The sequence below is a fragment of the Rhyacophila brunnea genome, unplaced genomic scaffold (genome assembly GCF_057557595.1).
Source record: "Rhyacophila brunnea isolate RB1 unplaced genomic scaffold, BYU_Rbru_1.0 scaffold_20, whole genome shotgun sequence".
Lineage (NCBI taxonomy): Eukaryota > Metazoa > Arthropoda > Insecta > Trichoptera > Rhyacophilidae > Rhyacophila > Rhyacophila brunnea.
This window is the reverse complement of record NW_028232860.1, coordinates 24,884,330-24,911,415: the sequence shown is the minus strand read 5'-3', so window position 1 is coordinate 24,911,415 and position 27,086 is coordinate 24,884,330. Positions and strand designations below refer to the sequence as shown.

The following is a 27,086-nucleotide window of genomic DNA, read 5'->3' as shown; positions in this document are numbered from 1 at the left end:
CTATTTTAAAATATTTGAACTGCGCAAAAGACTCATGCGCATTTGGGTTTATTTTCTTTTATTATTATTATAATATAAAATTCCAACCCAAGCAAGCAGCAAATTGATGATCTTAAGTAGATCAAGGCGCCACATTCCACAACTTTAGATCAACAATTGTTCATCAATTCATTACTTGGTATATATTATTATTATGTTTTATTAGATATATTATTATCAAAGAGTAGATGGAACAAAGATTTTTAAGATATACGTACGCAACCACACATATAAAATAATATACTGTCAGTCTCAGACGTCTACTTTGTCAATACCGCATGTTGAAATCGGGAAGAAATATTCAAATTATAATTTAGACGTAATGATGAATAAACTGTTTTTTTATGTTATAACATAAAAAAACAGTTTATTCATCATTATGTCTATAAAATTATAATCTAATAAACTTTTTTTTATTCAACGTATAATTTACAATTTTTAAAAATGTAATATTAGATCATAAACATTTTTTTTACCATGTCCGATCCAAAAAAAGTCATATTATGGGCCTCCACAGGGAGGAGGTTGTAGTAACATATTTTTGTCTTCATGATAATTGGATATTACTCACTTGCTCAAGTTTTTTTTCTTTTAATCATTAATAACCATATCCTTGCTTTTTCCTACAAGGTTGTCAGTAAATTTGAATAATCACATACACTCAGGCTTTCAGAAAATCATATATATAATTATATTGTGTCCTCCACAAAAAAAATAGTATCGCTGGGCGTCGTCAATTTTTCCAAAAATATATTTCAATTAGGTATATCTGTAGAGTTTTCAAATTATGTATGACGTCTATAATCTTATATTAAGAATAAAATCCTTATAGATAACTATTAATTATTTATAAGTACACAGAAGCCAGATGCATTTTAAATCGTGCTTTTATTCATAAATACATACGACGTGGCGAAATAAAAACTCCTCCTAACAAATTATTATCTCGCTAGTTGTACTCGTTTTATCCCAATATATATGTCTAAAATTATTACTTATATAATATTGAAGTAGAAACTTTTAAAATAGAGAATTTATATCTCTGCAGCTCCGCATGCAGCCGGATCGATTCGTTCATTTCTTGCTTCCCGTATAACTTGTTTCATTAAATTCAAATTTCTTGTTTTACTTATTAATTCAGTACACCCTCTCCTGTTTCTTTATGCACCCCCTACCAATTTAGTTGTAGGGATTGACATATGAAATATTACAATATCGGTATTTTTATAAAATAAATATATAAGTTGGATAATAATTCAACATGTTATAAATTGCTGTAAACATGTCAGGTTAAAACATAATGAAGCTGAAGGTATACATACAAACCAACAACAAAATTATATGAACATACATAATTTTAATAGGTTATAAAACAATGTCTATATAAACTTATACATACATTTTGTGAATAAGGAAGTCCAGTGAATAAACTTACCCCTTAAAGTGATGATATAAATATATTTAATTCCGTTGTCATACCTTTCTTCTGGTTATGCTATCAATAGAATACTTGTCCACCCAGATTGTGATGGCTCTGTTAAGGCATTTCTTTTTACTTCTTCGTGGGTTCATTTATAATCCGTGTATACTGGTATGGCATATCAATTACCATGTTACCGCCAATATCACTCGTAACTCTCCGGTCTGTATGATATCCCGTTGCAGGACGGATGTAATGTTTCACGATGCTGTGTAATGTGCGATTAGTCTAGATATTTGATAGCACCACAGACGTTGAATTATTTTTTTATAACTTTATTTTAAGGATGTTTTAAATAAGTTAAATTTATAATTTGTATTTGAATATTTACATAAAACTTACTGTCTCTTCTTCTTTCGTATTTTATATTACTTGTTATTAGTAATTAAGTTTATTGTATTACGGCAAATAACTATAATGCACTTTTTTAATAAATAAATACAATGTTATCAAGCAACAATGATAAAAGACTTGTTTACGCTTAAAACGTATAAAAATCACAGAATACGACGACATGATCTCTCTCCCTCACTCTGGGACTATTCAAGAATAATACCTACTTAACCGACCTTTCTTTTCAATTAGCAAGCGCAAAAGCTGTGATAATGTGAAGGATAATTTTCTTAATCGATGTAAAAGAAAACTATTATTGAAGACGCAAACAATAAACTATCGATTGAAAAAGATATTAGTTTGTCTTTATATTAACAGATGGTAACATTAAATTATTATTTTATTTTATTGAAAATTTAATAGATGGCAGTTATCTTCCGATTTTATATAATTATAATCGTATTTTTCCAATAAAACAAACTTACTGTATTCTTTTTCTTCGTCGTGTCGGATTTTCAATAGCTACAATGTGTCACTCCAGAAATTGACGATTTCTTCGGCTTGTAGAATCTTGTTGAAATTGCAACTTACTGGGGAAGCCTTGCATGAAAAGAGGTGCTCCATGCTTTGCATTTCACCGCACTCGCAGGTTTTGTCATCAGAGAACCCCCACTTTATCATGCTGCCTTGAACCTTCATGCTGGTGCCCCTTGGAAACGGTAACAACAACGGCACACAGAAACTTCAAAAACATGCAAAACGCATTGTATTAAAACTGTACTATATATCGTCTCTGTTCTGGCAGAACACACTAACTGGAGAATACTAGTTTTGAGTAATTTGACTTTGAAGTTTTTAAAATGTTTGAAATGGTCTATCATGTGAGTATATTAAGTAATCGTAAAAAGAATGACTTTAAAATAAAAACTGTTTATTTATTAAGAAGGTTTCCAGACGGTAAAGGAAATAAGGAACATTTTGGTATAACTAACTCAATATGTATTTTTTTCGAATCAGTGTCTTCTGCCAGAACAATGACGATATAATCTCGTTTCTATTGCATTTATATTTGAGATAGTACACAGAAACATATTTTTTTATATGGGAGGAATTTAATAAATTATTGTTGATGTAATTGTCAAGTTAATGCTGAACAAAATATAATAAATAATCATATTTATTATGTAGGTAACATAATTGGGATGTCTGGATTATAAAAATACCGGTAATAGAATCCCTGCCCGGTACAAATATTACACGACGGTCTGTTTGTTTTATTTTATATCCGAAATCCAGTTTTCCACGCGGGAAAATTGAGAAAATCGTTTTTCCTCAGTGCCATGCCGCAGCGTTTTCCAAACGTTTTATGTAAATCGAACATATTGTTTGTAAATTGCAAAAAATGCTTGTTTTATTTTTCAAACATTTTCATCTACCTGAAAAAATGATATTCAAATAATAAAATATGCGTATTTATGTTTTTATATAATGCCTACGTACTTCTCCTTATGCAAACATATTATGTAGTGTGATGCGAGATTTGCTATTCGCTTTATAATTTTATATATATATATAAAAATGAACATTTGTTTGTCTGTCCCGTATGCGTTCCTATACCATTCATCCGATTGCGATGAAACTTTGGTAAGTTTTTATGCACACACCCGCAAAGGTTTCTGAATTAGTACAACCATCTTAATCTTTTTCTATTCTGTCTTCTTCTATTCATATGCGTTCCTATACCATTCATCCGATTACAATAAAACTTTGGTGAGTTGTTGTACGCACGTTCTAGATCATCCGCCCTTTCATTGCCCTCAATACCGATGTGTGATGGGATCCATTGAAAGCATAGATCTCATCCTCTATTTTTCTTGGCGTCGATCTGGTCAAGAATGTGGTATGCTATGGTTTTAGTGTTATGTGAGCGAGTTGCTGCGGCAAGATGTTGTAAAGCGCTTTTTTCTTCTATTCTATCTTTTTTTATTCGTATGTGTTCCTATACCATTCATCCGATTTCAATGAAACTTTGGTCAGTTATTATGCGCACGCCCGCAAAGGTTTCTGAATTAGTACAACCATCTTCTTATTTTTATTCTTCTATTATATTACAAAATGCTACTACAATAGAACTTCAATAAACAGAATTAAAACTCAAACACTTTCTTTCTTGTGGCATTGCAACGCATGCCGGGTACTTGCTAGTATTTAATAAAAATGGAATAATAATATTATAATATCACTATATAAAAACTAATTTGTAAATAAATAAATATAATTTAATTCACATAATTCACAGCGCCGGTGCGCAAAACGAATGACAGAAAAATGCTATTCGTTTGTTTTATAAACCTTTAGTCATAGATAATGTATGCATTTGAATTCAAAATTGGAATATCAATGTAACAAGAAATGTTACTCATGCATTTATGTAAAAAAATAATGCTCGAAAAGTTAATACTTATATTTATATCACTAGCTGCCCTATACTAGATATTTCCTATGTGACCAAATGAAGAGTGATGTAGGAATTGTTATTTTGTAGTGAACATTTAAATAATCGTAGTGGAAGTTGATTTTAATATTACATAAAAGATTAATATTATTACGACTGTTCAAACACGGATTCGCAATTTATTTAATAATTGTTATACATCTGAAATTTATTCACTTTACACTAGTACGTAATCATGTAATATCAGTAATGCTTTCATTTGTTTTAGTCTTGTATAAAAAGAGTATCAATATAATATACCTATTTTAAAATCGGAATCTAAAAAAATTAAAACGACGAAAATTAAACGATTTTATTTTTACCACGTTTTTCTTAGCTCGTATTCTTGTTTGTCCGGTGGTTGTTTATCCAGTAAAAATTTTGCAATTAATTTTTAACTAACTTCCGGACTATGCTAGACATTTATACTTTTAGAATATATCAGAACACGATGCCAATGTATTCTTTTTTATACTTTTAGCCATCTTTAAGTAGAATTGAATTAATTATCAGTTAATTCTGTTTTGTATGAAAAGTTATTTCGGAAAAAATCCGTAATCCAATCCACTATTATTGGTTGCTAAGGGGATGGTCCTAGCAACTAAATTATTAATATATACGTGCGTTACTATGGAAATCAAAATGACATTTCAGTATTCTATTTGTTTGTTTGTTGCAAAATAGCAAAAAAATGATTTGTTGACAATTGCCATATTTGTCCTAAATTATTAATACATAGAATTGTCAAGTTTATATGATTCAACAGAAAACTTAAAAACGTGGTATATAAAAAGTTCTTTTTATCTTTTAATTATTAATCTTAAGCCTTTCTTTACTACCCTCACTACTAACCTCGCGTGTAGTTACTCTATATCATGAGAATATCTAAACTATAATGTTCCATGTAGCCGGCTCAATACAGACGTTTGATAAATCTTTCGACATCAAGTTTGTCAAAGAGCTCTATAGCGATTATAGCTACGTTACCAGTTCTTGTGGATTGCTTCAAAAAGATTGTTTGCTAGATTCTACACTCAAACATCTGTTACTTTATAGAACTACAGACAATTAATTACCAAAAATAAGTATTTATACAAAAAAGGATATATTCACATTCATATTATGCCATAATACTATTATTATTTTTCCCTAGTAGGTAGATAGTATCCAAGATATTATAAATTTTGATTAACATTTTTATATTCCCGTAAAAGCTCAATTATGTAATATTGAGAAACATTCAAGGAAAGCTTTTAAAACACACCCATCTTGCTTGCACCTGACTATATGCAATATACCCGTCCCGCTTCATTAATGCAATGCTACTGAAAATGTTTTAAAACAGTACCTACAACTCTATTATAAAGCGTCTCTAGCTTTTTTCAACAGTTAAGTTTTTTGCTTTGTTTAGTTTTAATAAGTTAGCAATTTTTATTTGAAAGAAGCGCACGTGGAATTTTGCATGAACTGGTTTATACGCCTTATGATATTATTCTATACTAGAAAAAAATACCTCTATCTCGATTTATTTTAAAAAGAATGAAATTTTCAGAGATATATCATTTTTAAAATCGTGTTTCCTATCAGTCATCCTTTTTATACCTCTCCGTCAATTTGTCACAAAGTAATTATTGTAATGTTATTTAATACTTCTTATTTTCTCGATATGTTATTATCTACTATACTGTAAGTATCTGTCAAAATATCCCATCATTTATTTTTCTTCATTAGTCTAGTCGATTAAAATAATTTATCTAGCATGCGTTACAGATAGAGATAGATAAATACATAAGACAAATACATAATGTAATTATTTGTAGATCGTTAAGTAAATCCAGAGCGAGCTATGATATTTTATCTGCTGCCAATAGTGTCAATAGATAAATTATATTTTGAACTGAGGTTACTAATTAATTGATTGAATTAAAATTTAAATGAGAATTGATTTAAACAAATTCAATCTTGACCAATTGTGATAAAATATTTACCAACGCCTATGTAGAGGTTACACGATGAAATATTTTATTTACAGGTCCAACCACAAATCATAATATTGCTTTATTTTTACTCCATCAATTTTCACGGGGACTCACCGCCCGGGTATGTAAATATTATACGTTACGGAGATTCGGCGTTTCCGCATCCGGCCGGGAAAGTACCTACCGCGAGGTCTGAGGTTTTAAAATGTAATGTATCGGTGTATTCTTATTTCACCGCATAATAGCGGCGACGGCGTACGGGAAATGAATTATTGCTCGTTGAATTATGCATTGTTTTCAACCGCCGAGCGTGCGAGCCAATTTGGAATGGATTAACCCGAAGGCTGTACAGAGGAATATATTGCAAGAAATATTTAAAATCGAACCCAGCACATCCTCGTCTATCGTCTGGACTGTTTTAAGTTACCCTATCTTCAACCCTGCATTCAACCAACTTGGAGACGCAAGGATGTCAAGGCTGTATTCTGTGAGAACCAAATGTAGGTCTAGGACGATTTGACACCGGACAACTGGACGCCACGGAATTCGAAAATAAATATACGTTAGGTACTTATAGGTACTTAATAAATTAAATTAAAAAAATATTCAATATTATTATTTATATTTCTATGATTATATTATGTTTAATATGTAGTTAGTGAGAACGTAAATATGCAGATGTAAACAATGATTTAATCGTGCATATGTTTAAGTTCCAACGAAAAAAGAGTTTTTTATTTTATATAAAGCCTTAGGCATGGTAATTCTCAACCCGAGATAAAGAATACATTATGTTGAGAGTAAAATGAATTCAAACTACTGAGTAGTAGATAGAAACTGATTAAAATACCTCGTCTACACGTGTCTACGACAGTGCGGCGTCCAATTGTCCAGAGGCCAGTCGTCCCATTCCCCCAAATGTCGTTTGTTTAACGCGTGCGTGCTACCTGTGCTCCTGTATGGCTGTGAGACATGGCATCTTACTAAGCTTCAAGAGTCTCGGCTTCTGAGCTTTGAGAATCGATGTCTACGCTGAATCATTGGTACGACCGCGTTACGAACACCCGAGTTTCACCCGAGCAAACACAACAGCTTTCGGTGATTGAAGTTATCATGAAGAGACGCTTTACGTGGTTGGGACACGTATTCCGGATGCCGCCAGAGAGTGTGGGACTTCGTACCCTTGTGGCACAACCTCAAGGGTTCTATCGCCGTGGCCGGCCCTCTCTCACCCTGCAGCGGTGCTATAAGAGCGACCTACGTGCTGCAGACCTGACATGGCGGGAGGCGCAAGAGTTGGTGATGGACCGAGGGAAGTGGCGCCAACTTGTGCTTGCCCTATGCCCCAATGTTGGGACGTGACAGGGTGGAAGAAGAATCTTCACCCATCATGTATAAGCAGTCGTGATTTATGCACGGCCACCGTGCATCAACGTACTCAAAATTTTCACAATATTCATTATAATAAATGATTGTACTACATAAGGGTTAATAATATTTATTTAATAAACTATTTTTTTTGAGTTCAACGAATAATTCCCAATATTTAATAATGTAACATCATTTTATTGAACATGCAATATTTAATGTTTTTAACTTATATGTATGTTCAATATGGCGACAACCATACCTCTGACCGTCCCACCCGAAGAAGATGGACTATCCGCATGGAAAGCGAATCTATCCTCTGAGGGTGTTGATGAATGGGTATCTCCCACTCGGAGCCAGTCTCGGGTACGATACATAAAAAGCCGTAAACAGACTGAGAACTATGGTAGGGCGCACTCGAGACAACATGGTGAAGTGGGAGTTCTCCAATGACCAAACCTGCGAATGCGGAAAAACGCAAAGCATGGAGCACCTTTTTCATGCAAGGCTTGCCCAGTAAGCTGTAATTTCAACGAGTCGAGAAAAATGGTGTTGCCTTCGCTAACTTCTGGAGCGACACATTGTAGCTATTGAAGACCCGACACGACGAAGAAGAATAAAAGAATATTACATTCTAAAATGTTGTGAACTATTTATTAAATAATTATAAAATTATTAACAATTGCAAAAATACGTTATAACAAAAAAATAGGAGTGATCCTAGTACCGGTTAGTAATTATTTTAATATTACCTAAGGTAATTTAATATTTTGATTTAAAAATAGAAAATCCGATTGCCAATTAGTAATGCAATTTAGAAAACGCTTCAGATAGTATTATAAAAACCGTTAGTTAAATTTATCGCAATTAGATAAGATACCTATATCATGGTGTTAAGTGCACGGGGGCGTGATTCTCGGGAGGTGCAGGTTTGTAACCTGCTGGGTGTCATCTTTTTTTTCTAGTGGTTAAAATATATTTCTCAGAAACGTTTTCAAATTATGTATTTTCAATGTTTATATAATTAAATTTAAGATCTCATTGTTTCATTATTTTTTCGTGAATGCGAAAGACATCTGGTGCGCGAACCCCCTAAGATTACGAGGTCCAATCGCCCTAAGATCGGGCCTGTTTTTGACTGGACGTTTGACATGAATGAATTTTCAAACCGATATTAATATTACTAAGCGTAGCCGATTCGATAATATCCATGGAGATTTTAGTTAGGTTAGGTATATTTTCAACACGATAGAGCAATCAGTCAATGACGGTTCGGTAAATAAACTATACGCTAGCATTAATTTATGCTAAGCTCTGATGATTTAAGCGCCACATATTCTGCCTATAAACATTATGTGCAAGATTTAATAGCTAAAGCGACTAACCGGGTCAATCATTGATTAACTTAAACACTACATAGAATAATATAATATTATTTAGGTTACACATAGTTCAAGCATAATAATATTTTAACACATACAAAATATTTATAAGTAGCTTTTATCAGAGGAATATGCAATTTTTATGCATCCATAACTCCTCTCTCTATATCTCCCCAAATCATCCAACACTTCATTCTTCTTCTATTCATAATTTGTTGACTTAAGGCTATACCTCAGTTGAGGCATGGTCTAAAAAGATCGTGTCTAGGCGATGCGCTGACTGCGGGTTGTGGGTGCAAATGACGTATGCCGAACGAAATATAATTTGTCATATAAATCCAACATGCGTCCATGTAATGTTCTGTTTATTGTTCTATTAATACGGCCGCTTTCTATGACGCTTTAAATGTGTCTGAAAGAAGTCATTTTAAGTGCTCATTCCGTCCCGAGACGGAGCCGCACGGGACTGATGCTGCAACCATGCACAGTAGTGCCAAAAGAATAAAGTTAAGGAAGATTTTTTTTTTTTTGGACTGGCTCTGCTATCCGCTGACGTTAAGCGCTTTGTATACCCGCATTGTGCATATATGACGGGTGGTGGTGGGAACTTTAACGTATTGTTCTATTAGTAACAATAATAATGTATTCATTGACATGTTTTCTTTTTCAAGTAAATGGGTAACGTTTTTAGTCATCTTTACACGATTTAAGAATTAATACCCCCGTCGCCATCACGAAACAAATTGACGTATTCACACCTCGACGTTCGCTCTCCGAATACCAGCGAGTCCAAAATTTCGTCGCGCCTATAGTTGAAAATTATTTGCCGTTTCACTGTCTTAATAATATTAATAGGTGGGTGATAAAGTTTTGACCTACTTTATTGGGTACTGTTCGGTTATACAAAATACAGCGGAAAACGCATTTTGAAAATAGCCGATAAACTGGATTATTTGTTAGGTTAACCTAACCAAACCTAACCTAACCCAACCTAACCTAAACTAACCCAAACTAACAAATAATCCAGTGTATCGGCTATTTTCAAAATGCGCTTTCTGCTGTATTCCGTATAACCGAACAGTACCCTTTATTGTATTAATTTATTATATAAGTTAAAATTAATTATATTCCTTTTCAGTTTTTTTTGCTTTTTGGTGAGTGTACAAACAGTGCCTGAAGATGCCAAAAGGCGAAACCCGGGTCGCAAAAAACGACTCAAATGGAATAGTACAAAACTAAAATACATTAGAATTTAAATTCAAACTACATGTACCTTCATTCGATAGTATTAATCCACTATATCTAGCTATGTTAGGTACTAGGTACATACATATAAATCCTTGTACATGAACTAATCGTCACTAACATTACTTACCTACTTATTATTTCATACATATAATACTGTAAATGATTCTAATATCAGTCAACTCTGACTATTCAACTTGTTCAAACTTAACTGAGCTCTACTCTTCGAGTTGTTTTACCATATGGAAAATATGGACATGTAGAACGGATAAAATTACCAGCTCATAAAGCCTGTAGTAAAGCTACCATGCCAAGTCAAGAATTGACTCGGTCATGGTCATGCCATTTGGGAAAATAAATAATATTTGGACGCATCCCACCTTATCTGATAGGTTTTCAACGCCGCATCCAGTGTCATTAGAAAAATATTTCGCTTCCTTATAAATAGTTTTTCATCGTCAAGCTGGGGAGGCGGCATTAAATGAAAGTCACCAACGTCCGCCGCTTTTCCTATGAAAAGTATCATAGATGCGCCAAATATCCAAATTGAGAAGGAGGAACTCATCCAAGAAGGGGAGGGCATCTGTAAGAGTTATACAGTAGACATTTGTGATTGACAACAGCGCACTGAATTTTATACTTGAGTCCTGTTAACAGCAGGTTGATACTCCAGCGGAAATGACTTAACGAAAAAATAAGAATGAGGCAGTGTGACCATGTAGGTAACAGAAGTAGGATGAAAAGTCATGAGAAGACTGACAAGGGATAGAAGTAAGTAGAGGGAATTTGTGGAAGAAAGAGGCTATAGGCCATCCATGGACTGAAACCGTATGCGGTTTCGAACCATGTGCAATACTAAGCTTATCTTTTCTGTTCATAGAAATATATTTTCACAAAGTATATTATAAGCATCTGATCGTATCCGTTCATACCATATACTAACAATAATTACAAATTTGGAGAAAATATATTTTCATTCATGTACAAAAATCATAAGTTTAGTATAGCTTCAATTACATTGAGCTTCTTTACGAGCTGTTTGTTGGCGAATTTATAATCTGCCTGTAAAGTCGCCCAGTGTAATCATCAAACATGTTAGCTTGTTCGATTTTACAGGCAGATTATAAATTCGCCAACAAACAGCTCGTAAAGAAGCTCAATGTAATTGACGCTTATGGCACACGGATCTAAACCGCAAACGGTATCAGTCCATGGATGGCCTCTAAATCTCACACTGGGATGTAGCGTTAAAGAAGCAGGAAGACAATATGCCTTTATCTAACAGTAGGTACCTATAATAATTTCAACTGATGATTAAAGGGAAATAGTGTGATAAATATATTTAATGCATCATATTCTTATTTAAGGCTATATTTATGTATTGTTAGTGACATTTCCATATCAAATCAATTACCATGCAATAGCAAAATGTCAACTCTGGTTTAGGAAATCCTGTCGGTCGCGTGCCGTCTGCCATTTTGTTCGGGGAGAAAACTTTTTAATATATTTATTGAGGTGGCAGCACTGCATGCATTCGTCTAGCCTCGCTGCCATTTTGGTTTTCTGTGTCACGGTGACAGGTAATGTCGGATGGAATACTCACGAAAAGTTTTCGCATGTAGGCCAACCAAACATTGCGTTCAGAAAATTTGACAATGGATTTTGACGTATACGAGAAACATGTTAAAAGTAAATGTAAAACTATTACATATGTACTACATAACATATTACATTACATACCTTATATATGACGACGGGAAGAACTCGAACCCGCGTTCATCGGATTTAGGCCAATGAACTTTACTAATTGAGCCACCAGCGGCCTACCTAATTACGAGGAAATTAACCAGTAGCTTTTGTAAGTAGGTATCTATTATCGGTACCTTGTTTCAAAACCCATCGCCAATATTAGCAAAATTTGTAAAGCGCTTCATTATTTGACATAATATAGTAAAATTACTCTTAATTTGGTAGGCTACAAGAGGGTAAATTAGTAAATTAGCACCATTTTTTTTGTAATAAGTATTTTTTCTGATTTGCTAAATTCTCGAATATTGAATATAAAAAAAATAGTTTATTATTTAATATTTTCCGCTGGTTTTGATGATTCATATGAGTATTTATTACTTTAACAAAAAGATTACTTTGACATGTATATAATATAAATATATATATATCGTCACCTTAATACTACAACTAGATAACTCTGATTTGGTCATTGTATGGAAAATGAAATTTCAACTTTTTGATTAACATAAATCTAGGCTATAATTATTATTTAAAATAAAAATGGAAAAATGTGCTTAATTGGGAACAATTAGATAATGTTCGATTGTATAAAAAAATATTGTAGATATATTATTTTATTTATTCAATGCATTTATGGTTTTTAGTAACCTTATATTTTTAAACACAAGATGAATACAGTACAGTGCTTCTGACATATCTACCTTGTTTTATCATTTAGTAGAGAATGAAAAAATGTAGAATCATATTCAATAACTATCTCAAAAACAGTAAAAATCAAGTTATCTAGTTATAGTATTGAGGTGACGATAATACATACGTAAATAAAAACATGACTATAAATGCTATTTACTTAAAATAAATTAACAATAAAATTCCTGTAATTCCGAGAATACGGGAAATATTTATAACGTGGCAACATTTTATTTTTAAATACCTGTCATGGCCGTAACTCGTTCGATTTATATTAAATGTGTTTCCTTTTATGTTTAGATTGCTTTTCTTTCTCACTACTTATGTCAAAGCCTTGTAAATAATAACTTTTCTATTATATTTTCAAAAAGTTTATTAATAGTAAATACGTGATATTAATAAAATGTGTTCACGACAAAACGAATCTCAGATGAAAATAACGAAGGCGGCGTCTGTTAGAGTACCTAGTTAGTGTACATTTTATTTTGATTCGCATGCAAGAGTACGTTATAAAGCAATAGTCGCAAATGTTCCGATGCCATCAAACCTACCGATGTCCACTTTCCTAGGAAATAGTAGGTAGCTGGGATTTTATTACACAACCGCACCGACGTGGGCTTGTCTTGCTGCACTACTCTTCAATCAGAGGAATAAACTATTCATGCTTTGCCACACTGCTACGCGATTTGAAGAATACACTGACAATTCTTCGACACTCATTTTCTTTCATTTAAAAACATTTATATACGCAAAAAAATATTTTCTCAGTGCCGTATTCTATTGACAGACTCTGTTGACAACCAAATTGCAATCGATTTCCTGCCATATAAAATTACCCGGTGGCGCATTTAGCAGTGGCCTACGATGGCCGTGCGGCTTAAGCACTGGCCTATAGTATTGTGGGTCCCAGATTCGAATCCTGGGTCTCACAAATACACATATTGTTTTTCAATTTGTGTTTGAGTTAGAGAATGGACCTAATAGGTTTAGCAAGTGGCTGACATCCATTTCTCGTAAAAACAAAATCTGTTAATACAAACTTCCACTATGTGGAGGCCCATATGATATTATTAGGATCGAACATGGTCGAAAAAAAATTAAGGTGATAGTAGTTGATTCCGGATCTATCGGGTGGGGGGGGGAGTTTAACAGGATGCCAGACATTGACCTTATAATAATGTAATGTTAAGAGGGCTGGCGCGCGCTGGGGCTAGTTCAGTGAACACGCACCCACGATACACTGTGATGGATGATATATGAGGTTGATGAATGATGATGATAGGTTTAGGATGGATGATATAGACGCAACGTTCACTCAAACCGTAACAGATTTAGTGCAACAAACGTCGAAAAGATACGTTTTGAGTCACTCAGTAGTTAACGATGGCTAAGCCAAGCTTGCGACACGTCCGATTTCTGGATATCATTCGAGCTAACTCTTTGAATCACTCTATATAACGCGATGCGGCAACACACACTCGTTTGTTCTCTTGAGCTGACTCAATATTAATGGAGTATTGTAAAAAAAACATTAATTAACTTCATCACAATTAGATAGATAACGTATAGCTGAGTGGTCGACCACATGGGCGCATATCAGGGCATAGATTTGAATCCTCCTGGGTGTCGTATTTTATTCATAAAATATTTTTTCTGGTTATTATAATGTAATATGTTTCAGAAGTGTTTTCAAATTAAGAATGATTTTCTGGCGAAGAGATATTATAATATACAGTAAATTGAAAATACTATATAATGTAATTTTTATGTGCAGTCAAATGAGCGAAAGTGTCTCTGATATTTATTATTATGGAGAAAGTATTATTTTTGTCTTTAAATATGTTTTGTAATGCATAGTCGTCAACAGAAAGCGGTTTTCTTGGCTACGTATCCTAAATAAATGGCATTATTCTCAAAAAGTTGGAAAATCGATGCAGTAGGGTTGCTTTCACAAAACAAACAAAAGTGCTTAGCGAATAAATGCGATTTTTTTCGAGAACGAATTGTTAACGCTATGAGACTGAGAGGTCAGGTCTTCTGATGCCATGCAATTCTCATGTATCTTGTGTAAAGTTTATGGCCAAACACAATGCAGCCGCTTACTTTGGTACCATTGCAACGTGAAACGCGGGGAATTCCGGTTATATGAGACCACGTTTTAAAACATCCCTTAGGAATGCAACTTAAACATAATATTATGTTTATTGAATTAATGAGTCAATTTAGCTCTTTAGGTTCTCTTTAGGTTCTAGTTTTGGTTATGAGAATTTTTTTTGCATTGCAATTATATTATTTCAAATGAAAACACCATACAATCTTCTACACTTTGCAAACGATATTATTGTATTTGCAAAGAAAAATATCTCCAGGTAGAACCATATTTATCATAGGGTGAAAGAGGTAGGAGGTGCATAGGTTCCGAGAAGGCTCCAAGGTTCAAAAAAATACATTTATGAACACTTCAATACTGTGTTTTACTTTACTATTGTCATTGGGGGAATGACATAACTGGGTGCCAGGACAATTGGACGCTGCATTGTCGAATGAAATAAATAGACGTTCGTTACAATTTTATACAAAAAGTAGACGAGGAATTTTAATCAGTTTCTATCTACTACATAATAGTTATAATCCATTTTGCTCTTATCATAATGTTTTTTATTGTGGATTGAAAATTATAATACTATTATCAGGCTTTATATAAAAATAAAACAACCCTCACCAAGTATTAAATACTAAAATAATAATTTAAATATAAATAATAATATTAAATATATATTTTTAAAGTATTTACCTACAATTCAGGAACGTCTATTTATTTTGGAATTTCAATAGATTCTGTGGCGCCCATATGGGTCTCCACAGAGTGGAGGTTTCATTAACAGCTTTTTGTTTTTACAAGAAATGGGTGTTAGCCCATTTGCTCAATATATTAGGTCCATACTCGGGATCCAACACACACATTTTAAAAAACATCTGATTTTATAGCAGACCCGGTATTCAAACCTGAAACCGACTACATTGCAGGCCGACACGTCACCCATTCGGCAATCGTGGATACTGAAAGCAAGTACGTATGGTAAAAATTCTCTGTTAAACTAGACGTGGGATATGCGGCTCTTCGTTGGGTTAAGTGCGGCTCCCAATATCTCTTGATAAAAATATAGATATATTCTTTCCCCGTTATACTTGTATTTTCGTGAGTTTCCCTTTATAAATGTTGTAAGTGACAAGATAAAACATCGTTCACATCTAACAAACGAGCATCAAATTTGACAGATATGCTACGAACGGCTGTAAAAAAATTCACACCGAAATTTAGAGACTTAGCTAAAAATGATAAATTAACTTTTTATTATATTTTATTTTTTTAAATAAATTTTGAACTACCTAATTAATTTGTCCTTTTTTCTCATTTTTTATTTACTTATATAATATGTATTGTTTTATACTTTATCTAGCGTATATATTATTATTTATTAAGATTTGTGTAGAAATGTAAGTTAATTCGTATTTCTATATTTAATACTACGTGAGAACGTGATTATAGTATGGCTCTTTATAATATATATATAAATCCAGAATGTGGCTCTCGTTGACTCAGATAGACCCTTTATTACTTGAACCTAACCTATGAACACAATATAAGTATTATGAATGTCTCTAATATATAATATATATATACATATTATGAAAAACAAAAACAGTGTATTAATTCAGCATAATCATTAGACGAATTTAATTGAATATCAAAGTAAAACTCGTTTTAGAATACATTGTATTCATACACTATATTCTCTATTACCGGTGATATAGATTTATATATGAGTTTGAGCTCAAAAGATAATAATTAGCAATTTAATAAGAGAGAAATAATAATGCGAAACGACTCCTGCTTTAAAACAAAACTGCCAGCATTGCAAAGAGGAAAGCTCCTATTGAATATCAGTTAATTCAGTTACCCTTAAACTTTTTGTATATTATACTATTATAACAAATATTAAGCATTGTAATTTTTTAATTAATAACAGTTAGTTTTCAATCGAAGTTTTTTTTTCAAAATAATAAGTATTTAAATAAATAATGATTGTCTCTTAATAAAATATTGATCCTTATTACTGGAGATAGTGAACACAGAAATTATGGGTGATTACAAAAGTCTTCTTCCATCTGGAGACATACTGTGCTGATGGTATTGCTTTCATCGCTTTATTTGTGATTTTATTCTACCTGTGCCTAAGACGTACACCTCATGATATCATCCTGTTGACGGTACCAATATTCACTATATTCTCTATACTTTAACTACATAATATTTTCCTCCAAACCAACCGCACCGCACCATACTCGGTCGTACGCGAGCGTATCATGAGGCCCTATGTTTGGATTTGAATTATGGATCAGCAGTGGTTTATGCCTAGGAATGTCTGAGAAGCAGATGTCAGAGACTGAGGTTACCTTCCACTCAAGTGTGCTTTGACTGAATTTATTGAGACATAATTTATTCAAAGTGCCCATGGGAAAGAAGAATATGGAGAATTAACAAAAATAAATGATTCTTTATTTACATAATGTATACATAATATAATATTCTAATGTATTTTAGTTTTGTACTATTCGTATTCGGCATCTTCACGCACTATGTGCTCGTACCAAAAGACAAATACAGAAGTATATTCCTATACTTACTTTTCTCTGGGAGGCTATGTTTCAACACTGTGTAGGAAGGTTAACAATAACATAGATTTAATAAATATTTCTGTAATATATTTTTTGATACTCCGGGTTTTCCATAACCTTGATGAAATGACTCACACCATTAGCTGAGATTACAATTCTTCGACGTTGCATAACGATCTGCCGTTCATAACTAAAAAAAAAAACAATTATCAACAAACTGGAAAATTTTCACTGTTGAGAGAAAATAATATATGTTTAATTGACTCTGTGATCCGATGTAGATTAGCTGTGTAATAATAATAAATTTTATAACATATTTTTTGATTTACGAGAATTGGATTTTAGCCCCTTCCGTAACCTATAAAAATTATTATGTGGATAAAAACATACATTGAAAAAAAACGACATGTGAATTTTATAGACCCGGGATTCAATTTTTTAGACTCACGACTTCATTAGCCGATACGTTGCCGCTCGGTCATCACGGGTTTAATAATATGTGATATAAAATTTATTTTATATGTGGGTAGGGTCTTGTATCATCTTTTCACCTTGTTGAATTTGCTGACCAGAAGGTTGCATAGTTTTCTTAAGCCGGGTATCACCAATGTGGGGGTTAGATTTGGGTTACCACTGTGTGAGTCATCGACGTGTCGTAGGTTATGGTGTTGAGGATGATGATAAAGAAGTCGAAGATGGATGCTGGAGCAAGTTTTATTGCGGCGTAACAATCGGTACAATAGTATGTTACAGTAGTTATGTTACAATACTTATGATAATTTTCCGAGGTCCGAATCTCGGTACAATGAGATGTTGTGCAGGACGATACTTAAATTGAGATAGTAACAGGCCGGAAACGTATATTTGAGTGATATTTCCGATGAATTATTATTCGCTATTTATACAATCAAAATAATATTCTTTTTATTGAAATAATCGAGTCAGTTATTATTTGGCGTTTGCGTCAATGGATGACGGACTAAGCGAAAAACGGATATTATTTATTATTGCGGTCAGCTACTTACCGAGTTTTATTATAATTTGAGACTACGAAACATATATATTTAATTTGTAATTCTATATCTCTATACATATTATATTTTTAACTTTTTTCAAACTTTTACATTAGGGTAGGGCTACTGAAATAATTATACGAAATGTGGGGGATTAAAAAGCGCTGGCAAACCCTACATAAATTTGCCAATTGTTTCGATACAAAACAAGAAATTCTAACAGTTCGCGTTGTTTATAAGTTCAATTGTTGTTCTCACCTTTTGTATACTATTATTGCGGGAGAATCATTTAAATGTGGGTCGACCGAATTTAATTAATTCAATCCATTCCCGGAAATAAGGGAACAAATAGAAAGGGTTGATTTGAATGAAATATTATTGATAAGTACCTAAGTACAACAATATAATATGTAGGTAAATTATATCTTGTTAGATATATGAATGGTCGTATTATATTATACGATTTACCTCAAAAATACACTATAATTATGAAAGATTTTCAAATAATTTAAGTTAATAAAGATTGCGTCGCTAAGAAAATAATATGAGAAAAAATAAATAATTAGGTATTTCTGCATTACTCATAACAGTTATAACCTTAGTTAGACGATGAACCGAAATTTATTCAAATTCCAGCAAGAGGTTCTGAATATTATATTATACCGTTATTTTTTAATTTTGAAACATTTCATCAGATTTGACAGACTTTTAATACTAGAACCATTGTTTCCAAATAATAATTTTAAAGTCCTAAAAATTCGGCTAGCCATATGCTCCACCTTACGATGACATCTTAGACAAGTACTATAGGTACCTAATTACTTTTAAGTTTTAACAATACAATATAGCATAATATCTTTAACTTAGTAACTGGTACTTTAAAATGGGCAAATGCCAGAGAGTATGTTGTTTTTTAATGAACCAAAACCGAAGCCACAGAACAGATTAATAAATAGAATTCCGATAGGCTATTCTCCAATTCAATACATTTTAATGCAAGGTTTTGAATGTGTGTGTATTCTACTAAAATTAACCACACATTATCGACGTGCAATAGTGTGTGTTGCAACCTTCAACTACACCAATTTTAAATGAGCGTCAGTGCATAAAACGAGAGCAGTTGTCAGAACTAAAGATAACCGTATTCTTTACACGTGTTTACATTTATCCCATATTCTTCCACACTCGAGATCGGTTGCTTGTTTCTCCACAACCGTTAGGTATTTCAGTTCCCATTGTTTCTGAGGTCCCTGACTGAAACCTATTCGAAGTATATTTCGAAATGTAACCTTCAATTTTTTTTCTTTCTCCTAATTCTTTCGGGTCTAATAATGACATATTATTTTAGTAATTATTATTAATTTTGCATTCCCGCTTAAATTACAAGTAACATCTACACAAGTGAAACACAAATATATTTAAAAAAAAAAGTGAATATATTTTTATAGGTATTATTTTATAAGAATGTTTATAACACAACGCAAACAAACGTCAAAAGTCTGCATCGAAACATCGAAGAAATATAAGCGATAATTGATTAGCGTTTTTACCAACTATACAGTAATAATATTATTGAAATAGATATGGATGTCATTTACTTTTTACCGGGACTATTTGCTGTTAAAATATTACTCCGTAAGACGTCTGTCCAATTATATCAGACACAAGACTTTGTGATTTATGTTGTACTTACCGCCTTAACTGTTTTAAGTAATGTTTATGTTTTCTTATTCTTTCCAGTTCCACCTCACCAGCTGTTGGTGTACGACAACTCGGGAAGAGATGTTGCTGGTATCATTGGTCCTTTGGAAGAAGGTGCCAGTCTGGTTCTCGTCTGCGAAGTGAGGGGAGGTAAGTCAAGGATATATCTACATAATTATCAATATTATTTGTATGCATACACATTCTTGTTGCAATTGACCCATAGATATTATGTTATTGGACGTTTCAGAGCAGAGTTTTATACTATATTGTTTGTATTTAACTCAATAAAAAAATTAGACTCCGTTCATGGAAAATTTATCGTCGTGGACAATCGTTAGTAGACGAAACATAAAGCTTATTATATATTATGAACAATAAAAAATCTTTTCGACACGCCCAACGCGTTTGTTAGCGCTCGTCCAGCATACCCGTGTTCAGCGGAGCGTTGAGCGGCGCGCGCAACTCAAACATATAACCGTGTGTGAAAATGTTCACAGACAATGTCTTGTTTTGGTTATACGTTTATACGTTTGAGTTGCGCGCGCCGCTCAGCGCTCCGCCGAACGCGCCTACGCTGGACGGGGCCTTAGCGCCCCACAATAATATACACGCTGCACGGTCTGCACTACAATACACTGACACTGAGGCTTTGCGCTTAGTTTTAGTAGTTCATCGGCGGGCAAGATGATTATTGATTATGAAACTGTTTCAAGATCAATACTTGAGTCGGATTTTCGTACTCAAAACAGGTAAGTAACTACTTGCAAAAATATGCAATAACTGAAGAATTGTACGTATATCTATAGTTGACCGTATCACAGTTTACCGTGAGCAATTACATCGGAAATAAATGGCCGTATAGTATTGAGATCAAATTCATTTTTAAAATAAAACTTAATAAAATCTCATGAATATTAGGGAAAGATAGAAAAAAATAAGGTACTGTTCGGTTATACGGAATACAGCGGAAAACACATTTTGAAAATATCCGATATACTGGATTATTTGTTAGTTTTGGTTAGTTTATGTTAGGTTGGGTTGGGTTAGGTTAGGTTAGGTTAGGTTAAGTTAGGTTAGGTTGGGTTAGGTTTACCTAACAAATAATCCAGTTTATCGGCTATTATCAAAATGTGTTTTCCGCTGTATTCCGTATAACCGAACAGTACCAAAAATAGTATTATATAGGTACATATAAGAAATAATAAATAGGTACAATCATCTCCTATTCTACAGTAGGTAAGTATAGAAAATTATAGTTTATAAAATATCAAATTAGGTAATGTCTGCGTTGCCCACGAACACGTGTATTTTTTAAATCGCAATGCTATACGGCCATCTCTTTACCGTAAGACAGCTCACGGTGAACTATTATACGGCGAAGTATAATACGCACAATTTATATTATTTAACCATACGAAAGACGTGTCGGTATTCTAATTTCAAAATGACAATATTGTGTATTTAAGATTTTTCGTTTGTTGGGTGTGCGTGGAAAAAATCTGTTCGCGCGCTGCGGGCAACTGCCGCAGTTTGCAGGTGTGTACGAATCATAATGACATGAGTATACAACTGGTAGTTTAATATATCACTCATAATATTTCTGTTGGACGTCCCTGGGTTTTTTAGGTTTCGCCGACATTAATTTTTTAGGTTTTGTCGACATTAATAAACATGCCAAATTTTCTACGGCTATTTATGTTTACCTTACCTTATTTTCACTGTACCATGTGGTTTGCGAGGAAACTTGCGCTTAAGGATCCGAAGGCTGTGTAAGTCTAAATATTGACCGAAAAAGGATTAACGAAACCTAATAAAATGCCCATCCGCCTGGAACTTTGTCAACAAAGTCACATCGCAAACATTTGAACTCAGTGACGTCATGGTAAGGAAAGAAATTGACTAGAATAAAGTCTATATGAACATAAAAACACCCTCTTTAATAGCTATCTTACAAAAGGTTACGTTTAATAATTGAAATTCTCATTTAATACAGCGGGAACAAAATATTATATGGAAATAATTAATGTATGTAACCATTCGAAAAAAATTAAGAAAAAATGAACTGGGTCGTATTGGAACTCACCCCGTTCTCTTTCTGAGCGATATCTCTAATATTCTCGAATAACGCGAGCGCAAACATGAACCACCGAACGCAGTATTCTAACCCCTACACGGGGAAGCCTGTAAGTGCGAAACACCTACAGAAGGGGCATACAATATACACAAAAACGCAATGGCCCGACGTTATTGTGGGTGAATAATTCTGAGCTATGTACCATGACATAACTAAAATTTGGATAAGTCCTTACGCTAGCTATAAATCATACTATTAGTAATCTCATTATCATAATTTAAATTGCAAAGTTTAGCAGCCTTTCCCCGAAGGAATTAGAAATAATAAGAAAGGCGTAGGTGCCTAGTTATTATAAATAATTATTAATAAAAAAAAACATTATTTTTTTATGACTACATCACTTGTAATCCATTGCCGCAGTAAAAATATTGTTTTTCTATGAAAACTCAAAAGCTGAAAAAGCTAATAATGAAACTTTCTCGTTTAATCGTCGGGTGACAAGTTCAAACCGAAGAATTGACTGTGGATCCACTGGACGCGCACGACTTTAAGCTGCCATGAAAATTTAAGAATTTCAGCGTCTTTATTCTATTGTACTCACCGCGAGTGGAATGTGTCGCAACTGTATTATTGAGTAGCTATTACCTTATTTACTTTAGAAAATTATTGTGACAATGAATAAAAACGCAGGTGTACTTATATGATGCATACGTTGGCTATTAAAGAATCAACTCAACACTTTAAGATTATGGTGGGATTCAGACCGTATAGTCATGGAGCTTGTAAGTATGATTTTCCTATAGGAATTTTAGCCATATCTGGACGTGTACCAAAGGCTATTGGGTAGATTATTGTTTTGCCAATTTCGCTGTGAATTAGGATATTACTAATTTTGTGATTTATTTTTATGATGCTATACTATGCTTATAAATGAAGACACGGTATTAAATGATAGAATGCAAATATTGCAGCAAAATTTTATTATCAACAATACGTATCCATTGAAATATTTTGACCACCAGCGATTATTTAAATTAGTCCCTAAAGATTTTCATCCCCGTACATATTATAAGATACGCGACTGAATCAGGATGGAGACAAGAGAACGCAATACCATAGGGGTCGTTAACTTGATAAAATAGCAATGGGGTAGTTTTCGGCGAGTGGATAACTTTACTTCTAGACTACTATTATATAGGCACAGTTAAGTAATCACTAAAGGGCACTGAGTGACCACAGGGGTGATCGACGAACTCATCAAATTAACTAGTGTAAGGGAGATCTTCATTCCATAGTGGATCGATATTGGCAGATGGTGTTGACGATATAATTATAGTATAGAATATCGATGAAGGTTTTGTAGGAAGTAACTTGATATAATGTCCAAAAAAAAAATATATAATTTTCAATTTTAACAATTAAATTAAACGCAATCATATTCTATAAGTAACTTATGTATTCAGTTAACTATGTGTATTATAATTTATTCTTTAATTCTTATTGACAATGTAATTAATTAATTAAACACAATGATATCTACAAGTAATACAGCTATTTAAACATCTAACTAACTATATGCATTATAGTTTATTCTTTACTTATTGACAATGTTGACAAAATTGACAAGCGAATAAAACTGGTCTAAAATAATATTTAAAAAGTAGAATTACCACTAAATATTGCGTTTTATTTAGTTATTAATACAATGCATTTTTAGCATGAATAATTGACAGTAAGCACCATAAAAGATTTTTCTTAGCAATAGTTACGTTTGTATAATACTGTGCATTAAACTTTGTCACATAAACGAAACGCGTATTCAACATTGGTGATATTTGAAGACATTCCGGAGGCTTCGTTTTCTTGGGTTTTATACCTTGATCTCGCTTCAAACTCTTGGTATATGACGACTTGCTTCATATTTTCATTTTGATACCTTAGTTATGTAGGGGAACAACTAGTTTTTGTTATTTAATAATGCCATTCGATGTAGAATCAATGTCTTCTTTTATAATAATATTTTTTTTTAAATTTCTTTGCTAAATTATTAAGCAAAGACATTTAAAAATAATCTCCATTTAGTCATATAAACTAATAATCACTTCTTTGTATACGGGAATGTTTGGATTTATTCTTGGTTAAGCTATAAATTTCATTATGCATAGATAATAATTCATTCAGACTAACTAAAATGGAACACACATTTTTCTAAAAAGTTAAGCTTTTAAATTATTGAATTCAGTATTTGTGCAAAAATTTCAAATGCCATTATCTTAGAATTTGTACTTTTGAATTTATTGTTTCCTTATTTAACTTTGGTATCGACGTGTTAAAGCCGTAGTAGTCCAATGCGCAAGGAGTTGAATTTTCATCTGGTGAATCCAGGTTCGATCTCGGTGAAGTCACAATATATTTATGTAATTTTCGCAATGTCTGAGTGTGTATAATGGTTTTACTTCTATAACAAACTGCACTAATAGTTCACTATACTACTTTCATTGGGCATCATGGCCTGTTGTAGTGTTAAATAGGATATGTATTTTTATATTAGTGTTAGTTCATATTTTGACTGGATTGGAGTTTATTTGACTACATAACTAAAGTTTGTGAGATAATCATAGCACGTCATTGCACTTAACAATAAATTTATGTTTAGATTCTTGTCAGATACTTTCACTCGGACACCAGTGGCGTATGCATACATTCTCCCGGTTTGAATAAATAAACTTATTTCTCCCTCCAAGAATACGTCATATCATTTACCGTAATCAGTTGTTGACATACCAACATCAGGGTTAGGCATCCTGGGGGACGAACCCGATGACCCCTGTCCCCGCAGCCTGTGACGTTAATCGCCGGAGGGTCCCTTGTCACCCTTCATAACCTTCATCTTAGCAATATAAGGCGTCTGTATGGAGAACGTGGCGCTGTGAGAGGCATTTCTGGGTATTAGGGTCAATGAATGGAGGCTTGTGTATCATTATCAGCGTAACTGCAAAATATTAACTATCTTGGCAGGGACCTCAGACTGTGGCGGAGACATTTCCAGTAAGTTTGGTTAACAATGTTTTGACATTAAAACGATAATGTGTAAAATACTGTATAGAACGATATCTACAAATATGATTATGCAGTCCTTTTTATATACAAATAAATATTATAAGAACAGCTAAAATTTACAAGAACTATATTATGCTTAGTCAAGTTATGTAAATAATACATTCATTCAGTCATGAATAATACAGCATTCAGCATACAGAGACGTCATAAATAAATTTGGTTAAAACCCAGTATCACTAATCAATATATAGCAAAAATAATCGATTCTTATTAGCAAAGTTTAAGACTTAGCGTTGTTAGTAAAAACGATTTACTCGGATCGGTAAGTCATTAAATAAGAGCACTCACCCGGACAGTGAAGGATGTGAAAGATTTTTCTAGGATTTTTTTATATGATTATTATGTAAACGTTAAAATTATATATTTTCAATTACCTATTTAAGAAAATGGATATAATCTGCTTCAATAAATAAAATATGCATCATTTAGCCAATTTTAGGGCACATAACAATATGTCTATAACGTATAACGAATGGGAGATCTCAAATAAATAAGTATTGTATACTTTTATAAATGAAATAAATATGTAAGTATAGTATTCAATGTCATTTTATAATTTCTCAAAGTTTTTTTATAGAGTACGGATTATATACACAAACACAAAAGACTCGTATAATAAAATTGTATTTTTAAATTTGAATCCAGATTGCAATTTTGTGTACGGCAACGTCAACTGAACAGCTGCAATACTTTCAAATTAAATAGTGTTGTACAATTAATGATAGCTGCACTGTATCCGCGATGCATAAATTTATATACAAAAAAAATACTGATAAAGCAATTAATATGTAAATTTCATTAATTTTATTACGTAGTTTTTATACTTTTACCATTTTATGGTTTACAGAAAGTCGGAATTTTTAATATGGCAACAATTTCGATCGGCAAAGGCAACGTGGCCATTTAATTGTATTGTTTTGTTTAACTGACAAAGATAAGATTTATAAATATTTGTTTTATATAACGTTTACATCTCTTTGTTTAATGTATAGTAAACCCACCTATGTCACATCTAAATGTTTAATTAAGCGTCGAACATATTGATAATAATAAACTTAATCCAACCTGTCCAAGATAGAACAATAGCGGTCTATATTACATTTTGACACCACGGTTATGTCGTCCAGTGTAGCCACCTTACAAATATAATGACAAAGTTTCACTTAATAAGGGAAAGCAAAGGGAATTGCCAAAGCCTATACATTTGAATCAATTACATTGTCAATATTGTAATTGACAGCTAGGGGAGTATTATTTTATTTCATTAATTTTCATTAACATTTTTGTTCGTGTTACATATTATTTTTATCATACTTGGTGTGATATAAAATAATATTAATTTCGACGTCTTCTACATAAAAATATACTGTTTTTTTTACTATAATTTGTGTTTTAGTGTTTGTTTGTGAATACAGCGTAGATATTCTGTATAAAAAATATAAAGGTATCTTTATTTAGCATTAATAATTTATTGTAAACGCTCACTGCTTTAAAATTAAAAATAAAATAAAAGAGCCAAATCCAAATAATTTGACATTGTATGGCCGATGGAATTGTCAAAAATTATACGGTACTTTATATTATATAATATGCTGGTGCTTTTTGCAGTGGATTGTATAATTTTAAGGTGATTGTGGATGTTGGATTACGGATCCAGGGAGGGGGGTTTACACGAGAATACCAAGCACTGACATTTGGTGTTGAGAGGGCTGGCGCGCACTGGAAGCGGTTCGGAG

General features: G+C 32.8%; 1 protein-coding gene across 1 annotated transcript in view; it reads left to right on the top strand.

Annotated features, from left to right (window-relative positions):
- LOC147071446 (B-cell receptor CD22-like) overlaps nucleotides 1-27,086 on the top strand; it is a 939,709-nt gene that overhangs the window by 133,984 nt on the left and 778,639 nt on the right. The window contains exon 5 of the mRNA XM_085948586.1: nucleotides 20,193-20,303. Coding sequence (XP_085804712.1) covers nucleotides 20,193-20,303 — 111 coding nt within the window. The remainder of the gene's footprint in view (nucleotides 1-20,192; nucleotides 20,304-27,086) is intronic.